At 51.6% G+C, this 16,699-nt stretch overlaps 6 protein-coding genes across 6 annotated transcripts; 4 read left to right on the forward strand and 2 right to left on the reverse strand.

The window, feature by feature from the left end:
• Window positions 1-1,749: 1,749 nt before the first annotated feature.
• Window positions 1,750-3,882, forward strand: M430DRAFT_22865 (hypothetical protein; the record flags this gene model as incomplete). Its single annotated transcript, XM_024864781.1, has 2 exons — window positions 1,750-2,685; window positions 2,737-3,882. 2 exons carry the CDS (start codon window positions 1,750-1,752, stop codon window positions 3,880-3,882), a joined length of 2,082 nt encoding a protein of 693 aa, XP_024717026.1.
• Window positions 3,883-4,255: 373 nt separating this feature from the next.
• M430DRAFT_128743 (hypothetical protein) lies at window positions 4,256-6,174 on the reverse strand. Its single transcript, XM_024862076.1, has 2 exons — window positions 5,658-6,174; window positions 4,256-5,597 (listed from the first exon to the last, which is right to left on the reverse strand). The coding sequence occupies exons 1-2, from the start codon at window positions 6,039-6,041 to the stop codon at window positions 4,458-4,460; spliced, it is 1,524 nt and encodes a 507-aa protein (XP_024717027.1). The 5' UTR covers window positions 6,042-6,174; the 3' UTR covers window positions 4,256-4,457.
• Window positions 6,175-6,265: 91 nt separating this feature from the next.
• M430DRAFT_147437 (hypothetical protein) lies at window positions 6,266-7,992 on the forward strand. The gene is made up of 2 exons (XM_024863064.1): window positions 6,266-6,620; window positions 6,673-7,992. The coding sequence occupies exons 1-2, from the start codon at window positions 6,386-6,388 to the stop codon at window positions 7,803-7,805; spliced, it is 1,368 nt and encodes a 455-aa protein (XP_024717028.1). The 5' UTR covers window positions 6,266-6,385; the 3' UTR covers window positions 7,806-7,992.
• A 150-nt stretch (window positions 7,993-8,142) lies between these two features.
• M430DRAFT_128750 (hypothetical protein) lies at window positions 8,143-9,479 on the forward strand. The gene is made up of 2 exons (XM_024862077.1): window positions 8,143-8,618; window positions 8,697-9,479. The coding sequence occupies exons 1-2, from the start codon at window positions 8,227-8,229 to the stop codon at window positions 9,265-9,267; spliced, it is 963 nt and encodes a 320-aa protein (XP_024717029.1). The 5' UTR covers window positions 8,143-8,226; the 3' UTR covers window positions 9,268-9,479.
• A 927-nt stretch (window positions 9,480-10,406) lies between these two features.
• On the reverse strand, window positions 10,407-11,008 carry M430DRAFT_187697 (hypothetical protein). The gene has a single exon (XM_024863946.1). The coding sequence runs from the start codon at window positions 10,892-10,894 to the stop codon at window positions 10,520-10,522; it is 375 nt and encodes a 124-aa protein (XP_024717030.1). The 5' UTR covers window positions 10,895-11,008; the 3' UTR covers window positions 10,407-10,519.
• Window positions 11,009-12,269: 1,261 nt separating this feature from the next.
• Window positions 12,270-15,690, forward strand: M430DRAFT_54009 (hypothetical protein; the record flags this gene model as incomplete). The annotated part of the gene is made up of 6 exons (XM_024868436.1): window positions 12,270-12,465; window positions 12,562-12,707; window positions 12,758-12,851; window positions 12,897-13,137; window positions 13,189-15,545; window positions 15,596-15,690. The coding sequence occupies 6 exons, from the start codon at window positions 12,270-12,272 to the stop codon at window positions 15,688-15,690; spliced, it is 3,129 nt and encodes a 1,042-aa protein (XP_024717031.1).
• Between the last annotated feature and the right edge of the window lie 1,009 nt (window positions 15,691-16,699).

A 16,699-nucleotide genomic window follows, 5' to 3' on the forward strand; every position in this document is an offset into this window, starting at 1 on the left:
ATAAACGGAACAAGCGCGTCGGGTTTTCCTCTTTAGGATGTATTGTACGCCGCCTTGCCATTGGTCATACAAATGACGATGTCGAAGTGACCTTTCTCCGGCCGTGGCGGAGGTTGATCTCGTGCAGTGTAGCTATAACTGGTCTTGGCGGAGATCATGTCAGATGCGGAGGAAGGCTGAGACAATGATGGCAAGAGAAGGCAAGGAGGCGGCGAGGCAGCGAGGCTCCGAACTCTAAAAGTCTAAACCGGCGGCAGAGAGGTGCGAGGAGAGAGGCAGATTGGCCTTGGCCATACGAGGCGCGGAGGGTTGGAGAGAGAGGGATTGAGGGGATTCGGCGAAGAGCTGCGAATAGACGTTAGGATCGTGATAGAGATTTCTGGACGTTGATGTAGGCATTGACAAAGACTTACGACTGTACGATACCGCAGTGAAGACGACGATCGTCAATGACATACAGTACCTTACCTACCTAAGGTACTGGCGGAAACATCATTGCGATTCTTGGGGCGCTGGCCAATCACGATGCGGCTCTGGACGTTGGTGCCAGGGGTTTTACTCCGTAGAGGCTATAGCAGATATTGTACCTTATAGTAGGTAAGTCAGGGGTCCAGCGCGCCATTCTTGCCGGCGGGAACCCTGAAATAGCATCATGGACCCGCGGATCCAAGACCCTTGGAGTTGAAGGGGTTCTTCAAGGCTCGTCCAAGGCAAGTCAAGGCAGTTCAATTCAAGGGCCTTTCATCTCGATCTCACCTACGGAGCATACCACTATACTGCCATACCGCCATACCGCCATACTGCCATACAATCACCAACGTCCCCTTACACCAAACTCGAGCCAATCTCATCAGGATGAGCAGTTCTGCGTACTAATCAAAGGGATCGCTCCCTCCTATATGCTCCTCTGCTCTCTTCTATTCTTGTTTCCTCCCGCTGTCATCCTCCTCGACCATCTCCGACAGAGGTACGTCTCTCCATCCCATACCTCCCTCCCTCTCTCTCCCTCTCCAGTCCTCCAGTTCTCCCGCTGACGCTACGCAGTGCTGCCGCCCTTCTCTGACAGATTGTCGCTCCCTCGACGCTCGCCTCCACACAATCCCTCCTGCGAACCAGCGTCCCACCGCCTCTCCCCCAAGGACCCTCACTGTAGTGTCTCCCGGTGAAACAAACCATCAGCACAGATCCCGAGGACCTGCAGCTGGCTCCTCGTCAATCTACTTGCCGATCCCACCTGGAATCAACCCTAGAACGAACTCCGGACAGCCTACAGTCACTACGGACGCACAATCTACGCAGTACAATAGCGAACAGAGACCCTGCCGGCAGCAGCCTTGTGGAATCCTGCTCCTGCTCCTTCCCCCTCCCCCCTCCCCCTTCTGCGCGCACAGAGGCGCCCCTTCAGCCCACCTGCGAGCCAAGACAACAAGCATCCGGCGTCCTGCTATCGACAGTCTGGCTCCGTAAACAGCCTGTACCCCCCCTTACCGATCTTCCGGCCTCCTCTGCACTCACCCGTGCCGCAGTCGTCGAGCCTATTGCCCGCCTGCTGCTCTGCTTGGCCCTGTACCCCGACACGGCTATCCCCTTTTCGCCTTCCCCTCCTCGCCGCGACCAAGCAGATATCTGAAATCGGCCTCTAAGAAGCACAGCAACAAATGCGACCCCTCCAACAATTGATGTCGTGGTACATGTACCTACGCCCCATATCCTCTCCATAGAGCGCCTCCCGATTACGTTCCCCGAAGGATGGGGCCTCCAAATGGAGTCGTCTCCTCTGGAGCTGAAGATGTCCCGATCCCCATCGCCCTTCACGCCGACGACGAGATCCAACCCCCACGGAGCCCTATTGCCCAGAAGACAACGGCGCTGGACGTGGACACGATGAAGGAAGTTGGCGCGCCCGTTCCCACCCATCCCATACTTTCAATGCAGGGGGCCTTTGCAGAATCTATGCGGGAAGCCTCCGAGAACGCAACGTCTAGCATACCGAAACCCAAACTTGGGGACGCCGCTGCACGAAGACAGATCCTCATCGAGCAAGCAGCCTCTGACGAGACCCATGCAGCGCGATGGGGGCAGAGACCCGGCCAGCAGTACCACCCGCTCTGGAAGCTGATGGCCCAGATCTCCTTCGGCATTTACCTGTTGTTGAATGGCATTGCGAAGGATGACGAACAAGTCATGAGCATATTGCAAGGACATGTGGACGAGGTTGACGAGTTTCTCGAGACAACTCTGGAGGACTTCGATCTGGCACAATACGATATCACTGAGCGGCTAAGGCTCCTCAAGCTGCCGCTTGAGAATATCGACATTTTCGACGGGATGCTCGAGGATCGAGATTTTCGCTTGCGGATTATCACCGGTAATGAGAAGATTGAGCACGTTATAACGAGGACGGAGAGAGCGATGCGTGACGCGTTGAAGGATGTACAGCAGGGTATGGATGCATGCAAGGAGTTTACCCTTTACTTGGCTGAAGAGCAGGATGAGACATGGAGGGACGAGAGGCCGGATATGGAGACGGTATTCGACGCTATGAAGGGTAATGTGGACGGGTGGTGCAAGGCATGTGGCTCATTGCAGAAGAAGGGTAATGCTCTTGGTGTAGCTCTCGTACAACTTGGTTCGATGGTAGCGGAAATGGACAGGCGGGCTGGCGAGGTCAGTCGTAAGGCCCGAGTATGCCCCTCCACTACTGTTAATATTTATATTTATTGACAGACAACATAGTTCAGCACTACATCTGAATCCTCACCAACATCACAAGCCGCTTCCTCACCGCCACATCCTTCGAAACAGACGCGTCAGTCAATAGTCAGAATTACCCCGCCAGACGCAGATATGACCACAGAATTTCAGGAGCACAAACAGGACCCCGAGCCAGCAGTCCGCGAATCTTACTTGGATCTGGACTCAGACTCAGAAGAAGAAGAAGAAGAGAAGGAAACGGAATATATTCTAGCGCCGCGAACATACACACCCATTCCCCCTCGACAACCATCTCCGGCGCGGGTCCAGCAAGCTACTCCACCTCCGGAAACAAAATCAAGGAACTCCCTTCGACAACGCTTCTCTCTCAATCCCAAAGAAGTTTCCCCAGGGATGCATAAACATCCTACATCGAGAAATACTATCAACAATAATGATGACTATTGGGATCCTCAAACCGCCATCTTCTCAGTTGCTGAAAACGTCCAAACTCATCGCAACAATCGAACTACCATCACTAGCCAGCGACACATACCGCCTATCACAGTCCCCACCCCCCACGAACTCGAAGCCGTAGTTCCACCACCATCTCGCGGCATGGATTCTGCCTACTGTTCCGATTTAGAGAAGCCCTTTTCACCGCCCTCAGTCCAATCTGCCTATGCGCAGACACCAAACCTGGGCTCCCATCGAATTAGTGGTTCTCCACGGATCGTTGCCCCTCCAGTGATGAGAGATCATGTGCCTAGTCCTCGAAGTGCCCACCAATTCTTCAGGCCTGTCAACGCATCTCCGCACTCACCATTGCAGAGACCCTGGACGGCAGCCCCGGCAAGTCACCACACGCACAATCATTCCAACCTCAGTAACCTCTCGAAACTCTCCAATGGCTCAGCTACCCATCTCCCTCCACCGTCGAGTTTGGGTAATCGGCGAGCAGCGCCTAGCGCGATGGGACTTAGCACGATGAGCGATATCACCACAGTGACGGAGAACGGTCAGAAGCTCAAAAAGAAAAGGAGTGCGTTCGGGTGGTTGAAGAAAGCGTTTGCGTTGAGCGAGGAAGAGAAGCAGGCGTTCGAGGAGAGGAGGCGGCGCACAGATCAAGAAAATCTGTACTATGAGCGGCCTCAACAAAAATGGATCGACGGAAAGCGTGTACGCTGATGCAACCAAAATGCAGACCGAGAAAATAAAATTCTAGCAGAGCTAGGTAAAAAGTTTTGGGGCCTAGGAAAACAAAAGATAAAGAGTGAACGGGTTGGGGAGGGGAATATATTGGGAACGAAGAAGAAGAGGGAGAGGAAGAGATACCCATTTATCTGTCTTGAACGTATATTTGTAATTTCGGGCATTTTGTTTTATTTTACTACCTATATTTCCTTCTTCTTCTTATATATTTTCTTCTTCTCTTCCTTTCAGCGAGGTGTTTGGCGGATCTCCATCTGATCTGGTCCTACGGTGGTACAGTAGTCACACCCACACACATATATCATATTATCAAAAACTCAAAGATCGGAGCCAAAAGGGATTCCAGCTGGGGGCAAAGATACTAGCTGGTTAGATTTTAATGCTATAAATAATGTTCATGTTCCAACGTTTCCGCGCGCGCTCTCATCTGATGTGAGCTAAGCGGTAGGATGATTTTCTTCCTACCTATCCAAAAATCTAGTCTAGTCTACAAGCATTTCAATTCATTTCAGCCATCCATTTCATTCCATTTCAATTCATCCAGCCAGGCGTCAAGCGCCATTCCCATAACTCTTTACACGACTCCAGTACAGCGGCTTCTCGTTTTTGCGCGAGAACTCGGCCCAGTCGTCGGTGAGGCGGTTGTGGAACCAGAAGGCGGCCCAGACCAGCTTGTTGTTGCGGGCGCCGCGGCCGGCGCTGCGCAGCGACAGGTCCATGCGGTAGACGTACTTGGGGCCGACGCCCTCGGTCTCGACGCACAGGGCGCCCTCGGCCTCGCGGAGGTCCTTGTCGGGGTGCGCGGGCGTCAGGTGCCAACGGCCGCGCAGCGCGTTCTGCATGACGGAAGAGGGGAGGTGGGGGTTTGCGCCGCCCTGGTGGGTTTCCAGCAGCTCTTTGGTGAGGTGCGGCACGACGTCGACGGGCTCGGTCGTCGTTAGGAGGCTGATGACGGTGCCGTCGCGGAAGAAGCGCAGGTAGCGGTAATAGGTCACGATGTGCACGGGGCTGTTCCACGACACCTGCGAGGGCGAGGCCTGGCCGGGCCGGATGTAGTTGTTGGTGCTGATGTAGCAGCCGTTAAAGCGGATGCGCGGTCGGCGCCGGAACATCTGCTGCCAGGACGAGGAGTAGACGCCGTGCAGCAGGGCCTCCGTGATGGTATCTCGAAGCGGGAGAGTCATCTCGGGGATCTCTGCGGCTTCTCCATCCGTCTCCTTGAGATCTGGGAACACCTCCTCAAGTGGTCCGCCTAGGATCTCTCGCTGCCACTGGTAGTGCATGGCTCCGAACCCAACTTCGGAACCTAGACACACCCGTCTCCAGATCTGTTCCTCGGTGGCTACGAGGTATGCCATGCGCTTGCACACTTGTGCAAGTCTCACGAAGGAGGCCACATCTTCAATCGCCACTTCTCTGAAAATGTGAACCAGTATCTCTTCTGGGAGGCTTGCCAATGGACACGGCGGGGAGGGGTCGCCTTCAACGGCCGGGGGCGCAGGTTCAATTGAGAGCCCTGCGAATCCTGCGATGAGTTCTTTTATCGTTGGTGGGGGCCCGTCTAGGGAATGGTGGGCAGTATTGGGCACAGTCGAAGAGGCATTTGAAGGGTTGGCGTTGGCGGCTTTCGCAGCAAAGTAGGATGGCGGGAAGTGCTTGTTCTTGTATTGTAAATCGACTCGGTGGTCGAGCTGGGAGCTTATGTCAGCCCACAATTGTAAGACAAGAGGAATGAATATCTGGAGGCTTACCTTGAAGGCTTTGCGGTAGAGATCAAGACTGTCCCCTAAACTGCCTTGGCTTTCCCGCTCTACCGCTTTTTCATAGTGTTCCAACGCAGACCGTGGCTCTCTGCTCGCCGTCTTGAAACCCTCTCCATCTTCTGCCACCAAGGCACTCGACGCGTCCAATCCGCTGAAGACTTGAGGTTGGACATGGTCGTCGTCTTCATCCGGCACTTTCGACGCCTTGTCTTCTGCTATTCGCGGGGCCGGAGGGGGTCTGCGCGATGCTTTCGAGGGGCCTGCCGACGATTGCGCGGGTCTGCTCCCTCCTCCGGCGTTCGAAACCCTTGCGGTCACTTCAGCTTTCCATTGTTGTCTAAAGGACTCTAATTCTGGGTTCGAGTCTTCCATAATGCGCAACTATATCGTACAACTCCAAGGAGAATGAAAATACAGGAGGAGATTTCTCAGGCAAAGCTCTCTGAGGCAAGGCCGTCTGGCAAAAGGCGTGCAGTTGTGGAGATGTCGCTTATCAAGACTGTTATCGCCGGCTCGCTCCCCTAAGTTCCTAGGTTTTGCTTGAAATGTCCTAGCTCCGCTCCTCGCCCTTTTGCTCCGTGACAAATTCTAGAATCCCGCTATCCAGCGACCAGACATCATTGCCTCCAACAATCGACGATAATGCTGCAGGATTCCACTCTCTAATCAACACAAAGCTCTTGGAGGTAGAGGAGGTCAAATCGAGAATTCACATCATGTCCAGGCGTTGGGACCATAACGCCGAATCGGACAGCGAGCTTGCCACCGCGTTGGAACGAGACCGGAGTCACAGAGATGCAGGATACGACAGAATACATGGAGACGACCCAATCCCCGGCATATCATCGACGATAGCCATGACCGGAGATGTTGAAGATGTCGAGGTTGATATTACTGCGGGGCAGAAGATGCTATCAGCAATGTCTGGCAGCTTGCTGACTTCGCTTTTGGGTAAGTTGTCCTCCCCCTCTGGTAGTTTACATACTCATCTTGGGGTCTGCAGTAACTCCTCTTGATGTTGTCCGCGTCCGCCTCCAATCCCAACCAACACAGTCACCCCTTGCATCCATTCAACGGCTGGCGGCCTCCTCTCGACCCTTCAGTACGCTTCCACCGGACCTCGGAGTTGCGGCGTGTTGCCGAGAAGTCTTCTTTGCGAATAACAATGCCGAGTTTTGCCTGGCTGCGCCGAAGATGGGGGAAGTTAATTCAATAGGTATCGCGGAATGTGCAGTGCAGGAGCATCAAAAGCGGACATTCAACTCCACGTTTGACGGATTACGAAAGATCGCGCGAAACGAAGGGTTTACCACACTATGGAGAGGGCTGTCACCGACGTTGGTTATGACAGTGCCGGCGAACATCATCTACTTCACCGGGTACGAATGGTTACGATCCAATAAGCAAAGCCCTATCTATCGAACCGTCTCGGATAACTACGCTCCATTGGTAGCGGGAGCGACGGCTAGAATACTTGCTGCCGGTGTAGTGAGCCCAATCGAGATGTTGAGGACCAGAATGCAAGCAAGTCGATCTACCGGAGGATCACATTTCATGGAGGCAATGAAGGGAATCGGCGAGATGGTGTCTAGCCATGGATATGGCTCTCTGTGGCGCGGGTTGGCATTGACGCTTTGGCGAGATGTTCCATTCTCTGGCATTTACTGGTGGGGCTATGAGAACATGAGAGGCGCTTTGACAGAAGCACGGGAGCGAAGTCGAGGCCGAAGTTTGGAGGTCGAAGGGTCTAGAACTCGAGCACGAAGCAGATCTCAAAGCCGTGAAAATCACACCGCAACCTTCACAGACAGCTTTATTGCGGGAGCAACATCTGGGGCTGTTGCTTCCATTTTAACCATGCCATTCGACGTGGGAAAGACCCGAAGGCAGATTTTCAAAGACCCCGGTTCAACCCCAGGCATAGAGAGGGTTCTGGCCCCCGAAGAACGATCGATGCCGAGATTCCTTTGGCACATTTTCAGAGAAGAGGGAATTTCAGGCCTATGGCGGGGATGGATCCCGCGGACATTGAAGGTAGCGCCAGCGTGTGCGATAATGATCAGTTGTTACGAAGTCGGGAAAAGAACATTTCGGAGCGTGAATGAGAGAGCAGAGCGAAAGCGTTTAGCGGCATGAGATGCACTTCCCTACTTAATCTGGCGTATGAAAAGGGGTTTGTCTGTAATACCAGGGCTTGATTTACTTTGCATAGCGATTTAGGCGTCTTTGCACTTAGACTTGTATTATATTATAGAGGCTATACAGAGATCTCTACCTATTCTATGATTGATATTTAGGAAGCAATTCAGCTCATGATTCTGCCACTATGCAGACCTACATGCTCTGAAGAAAGAAAACGGCCGTGCTGAAGAGTTTCCCCCTGACTTAGCGAATCACGAAAACCACTCTACGCGAAGACGCGTGAAGACGCGGATCCGCGACCTCAGCTTTCCAATCGCCTGTTAGCTATTCAACAACTTCTTCGACTACTCCAGACCCCTATCCCACATTCAAACTGTCTCTCTTAATATTCACCCTTCTCCGCCGTCCTTCCATAATGTCTTTGAAACGAAAAGCCTCTACCCTCCCGGCCAATGACGCCAAAAAGGCCAAAGCTGACGGGTCTATCACCTCGTTCTTTGGAATTCCCAAACCCGTTGCCTCAGCTCCCAAGACCATTTCCTCAACTACCGAAGTGAACGGCACTTCCATCAAGCAAACTACTGCTACGGAGGCTCCTGAATGGGATAAAGATGCGTGGGTGAAGAAGCTGAGTGATGAGCAGAAGACACTGTTGGCGCTGGAGATTGAGACGATGCATGAGAGCTGGTTGAAAGTATTGAGGACCGAGATTACAAGCCCCGGGTTCTTAGAATTGAAGCGGTTTCTACAAAGGGAAGCCCAGGCTGGGAAGAAAATATTTCCTCCTAGTGAGGACGTTTATTCTTGGTTCGTCTCCTATCCTATCCCCTTCTGTCCCCCCTCCTTTACATTTCTGGAGAATGAGGCTGATGAGCAATGGGACAGGTCACGACACACACCCTTTAACACCGTCAAAGCCGTAATCATCGGTCAAGACCCCTATCACAACGTCAACCAAGCTCACGGGCTCTGCTTCTCCGTCCGCCCCCCTACTCCCGCACCCCCTTCGCTAAGAAACATCTACAAATGTCTCCAAAATGATTATCCTGACTTCACCCCACCGCCCAACAACTCTGGCCTCTTGACCCCCTGGGCAGACCGCGGCGTGCTCCTCCTCAATACCTGTCTCACTGTCCGCGCGCACGAAGCCAACTCTCACGCGAATCGCGGCTGGGAGAAATTCACGCAGAAGATCATCAATCTCGTGGCCGAGAAGAGGACACAAGGAGTGGTATTTCTGGCGTGGGGCACACCGGCTGGGAAGCGTGTTATGTCTGTGGATCGCAAGAAACACCTGGTCTTGCAGAGTGTGCATCCGAGCCCGCTAAGTGCATCGAGGGGCTGGTTTGATTGTGGGCATTTTAAGAAGACAAATGAGTGGCTGGTCACTAGATATGGTGAGGGGAGCGAGATTGATTGGAATCTGGGCGACAAGGCAGCTGCTGCTGAGGCCTAGGGAGATGTTCGAGGGTTGCAATGGGTTTTCGGAGTATGTGAGCGAGTTTGGCCACGCATGAAAGACAGCGCCGTCTAGAGATGATGATATGTTCTGTTGTTTTGTATGGAGTCATGGTGTTCTAGACTTTTAGACTGAGAATTATCCCTTGATCAAGGTCACAACTGGCGTCCTACATGTAGTATTGCATAGATGAGGAGTCGAAACTAAGGATTGAAATAGATCAAAGCCTCATAAGCTTTGTAGTACGAAAAGTCATTTTCAAGGGTTTTGAGCATCATCTGCTTGATTCTATAAGCTAGCAGATTTATCACTCGTGTTTTGGTAACTGCTTGGGTTTTAGTTATTCAGTTCAAATGTTACTTGGATAAGACATATCCTTCTCGATAGTTTCTGTACACTCTATGTCGCAGCTCTATCTAAGTAGCCGTTCATTTATTTATACTTCAAGACACAAGCAAGCAAGCAGATTATCGCATCAAGGCAGCCTCGCCTCTGATATTCCACACCTCCAGCATCCAAGGTCCTCTAGAGTATCTAAAGAGAGCAACTATCAAATTGTCATTTCCGCAAACAAGAAGCAGCCATCGAGACAGCCTATGAATGGGGCAGTTAGACCTGATGTCAGCACTTATTCTTGTTATGCGGTTTGATACAGACTTAGGCCGACCTTGAACAGGCTTTTTAATCTGATATTCATGTTGGGAATAGAGGTACTGTTGCGAACTGCCAAACCGTTGTGGATAAAGGATGTGAAACCGCGATATGGGTTAATCGTTGATTGACTGACTGTCCACTCAGGGGATAATGCCTATTAGGGACTAGTCTAAGCTTACCGCCAACAACAGATGTCAAAAGTGTCTCATGACCTCGTTGTTGCTCGTTCGTTGGAGTTGATACAAAAGCTTCACGGCTTCCTCTTTTATATGCTGAATGCTTCACCGGCATGATGCTGTTTTTGCATCGCGAAGTTCCCTTACAAGAACCAAAACTACCTCGTATTCACTCCTTATCATCTACGCGCTAGTACCGCTCTATCATAGTATCTAAGATCCGGCTTTCCCTCAAGTCTTATCCCCTTCCTGGGGTATCGGCCTCTTCTTACACGGGCCTTCATATTCGGCATCATTGCTCCTACGTCAACTCCGTCGTCCTGAGCCCCGCGCCACCAACGTTTATCACGGCGCGCACGAGGACGGAGACCGAATATTGTTCAACTCGGCATCCATGATTGATTGACTGATTGATTGATTTATTCATACACCGATCTCAGACTAAAAGGCTTATGCGGAATCTGACTACGGCTGTACGGGACCCTCCGTTGGCAAATGTTTACGCTACTGCTCGGCATCCATGAAGGTAAGGTAGGCAGTGAGGATTGACCGCCCGTACCAACGGAGGCCAACGGGCCGAATGGGAGAAGGTAGAAATCGTGGAGGATGGGGGGCAGCGAGGGCTTCTTCTTTTCTGCAGGCGGTGACAGTGAGAGCGCGATCAAGCATGGCACCTGGGGATACGGAGCAGAGGAATCCCGGGAGAAGATATGAAGAGGCTGGATGGTCTGTGAATTAATGGGCGGACATCCGCAATTTGACCGACATGCTGAAGGGGGAGCGGTCTTTGCCATCGCATATGGATCGTGCGCAAAAGGCTGCGAGACATGCTTTAGATGTGGGTTTGAGAGCTACCGCTCCTTGACCATGTGTGAGGCAATGAGGCCATAACTGGGTACTTCATGTGTGTCAAGAATGCTCTCGGCGCATAAACGCTGGGCCACGAATTGGTCAAGCCACGAATGATCTGCAACAGTATGACGACAAGGTGTTAAGGGCTGAAGTGTACAGAGTACTTTTTCATGTTGGCTTTGGTCCCTGCTTTTCTCCTGGGAGAATGTATAGCCCGGTTATGGGTCAGGAAGGGCCTTCCCTTTACATTTATCCCATCCACTGGCTGGGACAAGGACAGTGAGGGAAGAGGTCCATGTACGTTGCGTAGAGATATGTGTTGGCAGCCAGCTTGTTGGGCTGAGTTGTTCAAGAACCGGGGTCAACAGCCAATTGGCCCCAGCTATATTGAGCATAAGTATTGCAGGTACAGGAAGACTGAAGGGCAATATATACGGCATATTATTATTGCTATCCCATCGCTATCCGGGTCCTTGAGTCTTGACCGCATTCTTGCGAGGCTCGAGCCATTGCTCTCTAAGGTAAGGGCAAGTATGTAGTAACTCAGCTCATGCGTGCCGCCTTAATGCGCGGCGGAAGGCCCTGAAACCTTTGCTCCGCAGTCCGGCAATTGTTGTCCGTCCGGCTGTTCATAGATCTGCGTATCTGTGCATGTGTCTAGCCGCTTAGATATTCAACACACTCTTTGTCTAAGGTATCTGGGAATTCCCAATTGTTCTCTCACCTTTTGAGGTATCTTGCGCTCCGACGTTTCTCTATTTTACATGTTTACATATTACTCCGTAATGCTGTATTGAGGTCGTTAGCCCCATCGCTTCTTACCGCCCTGGCGGATTGATGCGCCCTTAAATGATACTTTGGCGCTAAGTGGCGCTAAATAGCACTAAATAGCGTGAAATAGCACTAAATAACCAATCTGCCGCCGCCCCTGAAATTATCCCGATAAACTTTCCTGACTGTCCCTTGCCCACCTTGCCCCTTTTGCAGGACCAAGTTCTGCTCCAGACTCCAGATTCCAGACTCCGGACTCCAATTCTCCAGTCTCCTGCTCCCCCAACGGCCATCTCGCAGATCCGGCAGAGGGGAAAAAAGAACGGGGAATATTTACAATTCCTCCTGCTCGTATTCATTCACTTGTATCTGATTGCCCCCCCTCGATCTTACTACCTTACCCCGTCATCGAGGCTCGCGTCGCGCAGACGAAATATTTACATACAAGCAAACCGCCAGATCGAATGAATGCAGCTGCAGCGCCAACACAATTTCTTCCTCGCCCCAAACGCTCGTTCGAAATAGACAAATAGACAACCAACCACGATGCCGAGTTTCTTCTCGCGCCTGAAGGGCAAAGATGGACCCGCGAAGGCACTGAAGTCGAAAGGCGCACAGCAGAGTACCGCCAATGACCCACCCCCGAAGCCGCGATGGGATGATGCGTGGACGCGAACGTCGGTTGAACCAGAGGAGGTACAGGAGCTTCTGAGAGGCTGCACCCTGGAGCTGAAGTCAAGAGGTATGAATCTATCTGCTGCGTTCCCGGGATCCATCATGCACGATGCCATCGCGATCTGTTCCCGCGTTGCACAAGCTAATTGACCGCCCCGCGCAGCTTTGGACATGCCATTCCTTCTTCTCCCCTTTCGACCAACCTCGGATCCCAGCGCGGCGCGTTCTTTCATTCGGCATTTTTTCGATTCGGACCAGAGATTACAGGGAGAGGCTTTGGCGCAAGAGCTACGACTGACGGAGCCCATGGTGAGCCCGGAACGATCTGGGAGAGTAGAAAATTGCTGATGCGCAACTAGGTTCTGTGCAGCGTGGTCAAGTGGTGCTGGAGCAGATTACCTGGAGGAGTAGTATCATGGGATGCATATGAGCTGTTTAAAGTGGGAGAGATAGGTATGTTTGCGGGGAGCTGTACGGTCTCATGCTAATTTCGTCCAGATTCGAACATGGCCAAGGATTCCTTTGCGACCTTTATACCCCTGAGTGTTGATTCCGATGCGCGCACAAAGATCATCTTCGATTTCTTCGATCTCCTCTCTGCAATTGCTGCGCACGGCAAGAGCAACGGCTTAGGTGGGCGCAAATTGTCAAGATTAGCGGGCTGGTGGGCCTTTGAGCATAAGGAGGAAGAGTTTACTCAAGAAAAGGGGTTTGATGTAGGCTACAAGGCTTGGGTGACGTGCGTGCTTCTACGGATTCTCGTTCTACCATCGTACTAACTACGTTACAGCGCTGCAGATGCTGCAAGTCATCTGTTCTTTGCCTACCTTCGATCGCTATCTCCAGGATCTTCCAAGGGGATAAATGGCATATCCACTCTTCCCATGTCTCTTCAAAAGCTAGTTCAAGAGACCGAATACCCACCGGAGAGACCCTCGCTTCTACAATCATCAACAACAAAAGTCGTCATGATTGTGGATTCCGTATCCCCAACACCTTTTGCGCTGCTGCGCCGAGCAAACCATTTCCAATACCGGGACGACGATCGAGCTCTTCAAGAATTTTCAGAATATGAGGATCCAGTCAAGGCTTTGACAGACGAGTGCCGTCGGGTCCTGAATTCTATTTCTTCAGCAAATCAGTCGCAAGTATCGAGCGCGAAAGATCCAACTGGGTTGCCTGAAGCTTGGTCGAGATTCGAGGATATAGGCTTCTCAGGTACGTTCGACGAGAAGGAAGAAGAGGATGATGATGGCAACATTGTGAAACGACGACCCCAAGGTTTGAAAAGCGCGCCGCAATCCAGAAGTGTCGGGTCGGGTAGGCCCACTACCCCTTCCTGGGCCGATTTCCTTTCTTCTGGCTTCGCGGATGATGAGGGATTAAGTGGCCCTGCGCCTTTGTTGCTCCCGCCTGACAAGATTCTCCCTCCAATTGATATTAATAACCGGGGAAGAAGCTCCCAATCGCATCGGCCAAGGCTCGAGTCCGAGAAAAATCTAGAACCTGGCGAGTTGGCGAGCATTACCAGACTCGATCTTGACGATTCCTTTTGGTGGGTCTGGATTAGCAGTCTGGCTGGTGAGGAACCTGCGCAGAGAAAGGCAGCCTTTGGTCGATGCGCACTGATTGAGACAATCATTCCTCAGGGAAGATGGTTGGTAATGGAAGAAATGGTCAAGGGAGCTGCCCCTAAACCAGACCCTAATGCATATATTGCCGAGAAGAAGAGCTTCTGGGGTCGATCAAGGAAAAACAAAGGTATAACGCGGAGCAAGTCTACGGGGAAGCAGGCCTTGCTGGACCCAAGTCAGAATGGACGTTTCAACCAACAACAACAGGGCCAAAGTGCAGCAAGCAAGACAAGCATTGGGCCTGACCAGCACGCTCGAATCCAGGCTGCCGCGATTCAGTTACAAAAGAGGGAACGAGAGCTAGCAGAAAAGACACAGGAGAATGCGCGACGAGGTCGGAACAATTCCGACACTGCTACGCAAAACACTAGCAGTGTCTTTACCCTGCAGCCAGTTATCATGAGCGAAGCTTCACCTGCTATGAAGTGGGCTAGCAAGTACGACAAGGATACTATTAGAGAGGCCTATCTTTCTAATTCAAGTACCGGACGAGGTGCTAGCGGCGCAACGACTCAGACAAATGGGGCTGCAAAAAGTCAGGATACTTCGAAGCCAGCCCAAAACCAGCAGCAAACCAAACCTCAAGAGCGAGATCTCCCTGCTATCCCATCTCCTCCAGCAGCTCCTGCAGTTCCGTCGAAGACACCTACCACCCCGCCAACAAAACTCCCGCCGACGCCTACTGCGGACCAGGATGAAGAGCACATCATCTTATCCGAAAAGGCTACTGAGGTTGAATTCCCACAAGATCCTCATCCGATCGATCGCAAAGCTGTTCCGACTTCATCCTCTCCTGTTCCACCTGTAGAGGCGCGGTCTGAGACCCCAAGACTTTCCGTAGACCAGAGTGGATCAAGTCCAGAGAGCAAAAAGCACAATAGGTTGAAGAAGAGGGACCCCGCCAGTGGCGGATTCCGCAAGATGTTCGGCCGGAACAAGAACCGCGAATATCAGCCCTCCGAAAATGCCCCAGAAACCCTAAACGGTAGCCAAGGTCTTCAACCTGGGGGTGCTTCTATCGGCAGACGCTTCTCTAGTTTTAGAAAGAGGAGCCCGGTCTCCTCACAGACTGATGCAAGCCCCAATCTTGCACCCTCCCCGGCCCCAATTTCTGAGGATGACATTACTCCCGTCCCAACGTCCCATCAAAACTACAATCCCTCTTATGAACCTTCGCTCCACAGTATGTCTCGTGTTGATACGAACGATGCCGATGAGGCTCACCACGAATTCTCCAAATTCGACCAAGGGCCTCTGGAAGATGTCCCTGCTTTCGTACCTGACTCACCAAAACTGAGCGAGGAAAGCGTTACTCCCGTCCCGCCACCTGTCACTAAAAAAGCATTAAACATAGATGACGAATCAACTAAAGACTTACCTCCTGCCTTGGCTCGCTGGGCGCAGATCAAGAAGAATGCTGCAGAGCGTGCGGCGAGACAGAGTGACGAGCAGAGTGGGGGAACCTACAGTCAAAAGACAGATGGGGATGATGGAGACACTAGCGGGGAAGAAAGTAAGCAACTCTAATCAGCTCCCAAAGCATAGCATGCTAATGAAATATAGCCATTGAATCCCGCGTGGCAAGGATTAAGGCCCGTGTCGCTGAGCTGACCGGGAATATGGAGTCAAGCGATACTCCAATAACCCGACGTCCATAAATAACCAGTCGCAAAACACATACACGTACTCGGGAGTACACAACATCAAGTTCCCTGTTATTTTCACCTGAGGTCTTGAGACCACAGACACAACACAGCTGCCACACATCTCACATTTCACATGTCGAAGACTCTTCACCTCAATAACTGGACGGCCCCAAATCTCCATACTTTTCTCTCCGTCTATTTTGATTTTAAAGATTTTATTCGACCGCCCGATTCACAAACTTGGTTTTGCTTTGCTGGTTAGCAAGTTACCGTTTTCCACTTTAAGATACCACTGGACTCCAGATTGCTAGCGATCTCTCTTCTGTTTTTTTTTTGCCTTTGGTTTTGTTTATCGGTGCTTGATGGTTCGGTAGATTGCTCATCAGCTGCTGACTCCCTGAGGGGTGGTGTTAATTTTCATGTCTGGTGAAGGGTTTGAGAGACCTCCTGCTGGACGTGGTGGAAAGAAGTGTGAGAAAGTGGGAGAAATGAGAGGGAGGAGCGAGCTGATACCAAAACCAAGACATAATAATTGAGAATTTTAATATGAAACGAATTTCGAATGCTTGACCATGCGCGCTTTGGAATTCTGGAAATCTAGCGGAACTGCCTACCTATCGTATAATACCATCACAACCTTGAGTTGGTGCCGACTCTTCCACCCAGCGAGAGCAGAAGCCGTCTGACTCCGATACTCGACTAGAGATATCTATAGCCCTTCCCTTGACTGCTGACTAGAGCAAACCTCAATGTTTTTCAACCTTCGATATTAGGACAGTTATAGGGGATATGGAAGGACTAAGGGCTACCTCTTGTACCTACATTCAGGGCCGTGACCAACAACATTCAACTACCTTTAAAAGGCTTTGTAGTAAATAGATGGGTTTCCTTTCTCGCGGCAGTCTTCTAAGGGGTTAGGTCCAATAATCCACACAAGGAACAGCTTTCCAGGCAGCGTACCCCACTATGAAACCGACACGACGACGTTCATCCCTCTATCAGGTTTATCAGCCGCTCTGAA

The sequence above is a fragment of the Amorphotheca resinae genome (assembly GCF_003019875.1).
Source record: "Amorphotheca resinae ATCC 22711 unplaced genomic scaffold M430scaffold_13, whole genome shotgun sequence".
NCBI lineage: Eukaryota > Fungi > Ascomycota > Leotiomycetes > Helotiales > Amorphothecaceae > Amorphotheca > Amorphotheca resinae.

Bases quoted from the DNA above. Each gene is read 5' to 3' on its own strand.
- M430DRAFT_147437 (XM_024863064.1), top strand. From the start codon at position 6,386: ATGTCCAGGCGTTGGGACCATAACGCCGAATCGGACAGCGAGCTTGCC. The intron at 6,621-6,672 runs GTAAGTTGTCCT...TGGGGTCTGCAG, and splicing joins CTTGCTGACTTCGCTTTTGG to TAACTCCTCTTGATGTTGTC.
- M430DRAFT_128750 (XM_024862077.1), top strand. From the start codon at position 8,227: ATGTCTTTGAAACGAAAAGCCTCTACCCTCCCGGCCAATGACGCCAAA. The intron at 8,619-8,696 runs GTTCGTCTCCTA...GCAATGGGACAG, and splicing joins AGTGAGGACGTTTATTCTTG to GTCACGACACACACCCTTTA.
- M430DRAFT_128743 (XM_024862076.1), bottom strand. From the start codon at position 6,041: ATGGAAGACTCGAACCCAGAATTAGAGTCCTTTAGACAACAATGGAAA. The intron at 5,598-5,657 runs GTAAGCCTCCAG...ATAAGCTCCCAG, and splicing joins TCTACCGCAAAGCCTTCAAG to CTCGACCACCGAGTCGATTT.
- M430DRAFT_187697 (XM_024863946.1), bottom strand. From the start codon at position 10,894: ATGGCAAAGACCGCTCCCCCTTCAGCATGTCGGTCAAATTGCGGATGT.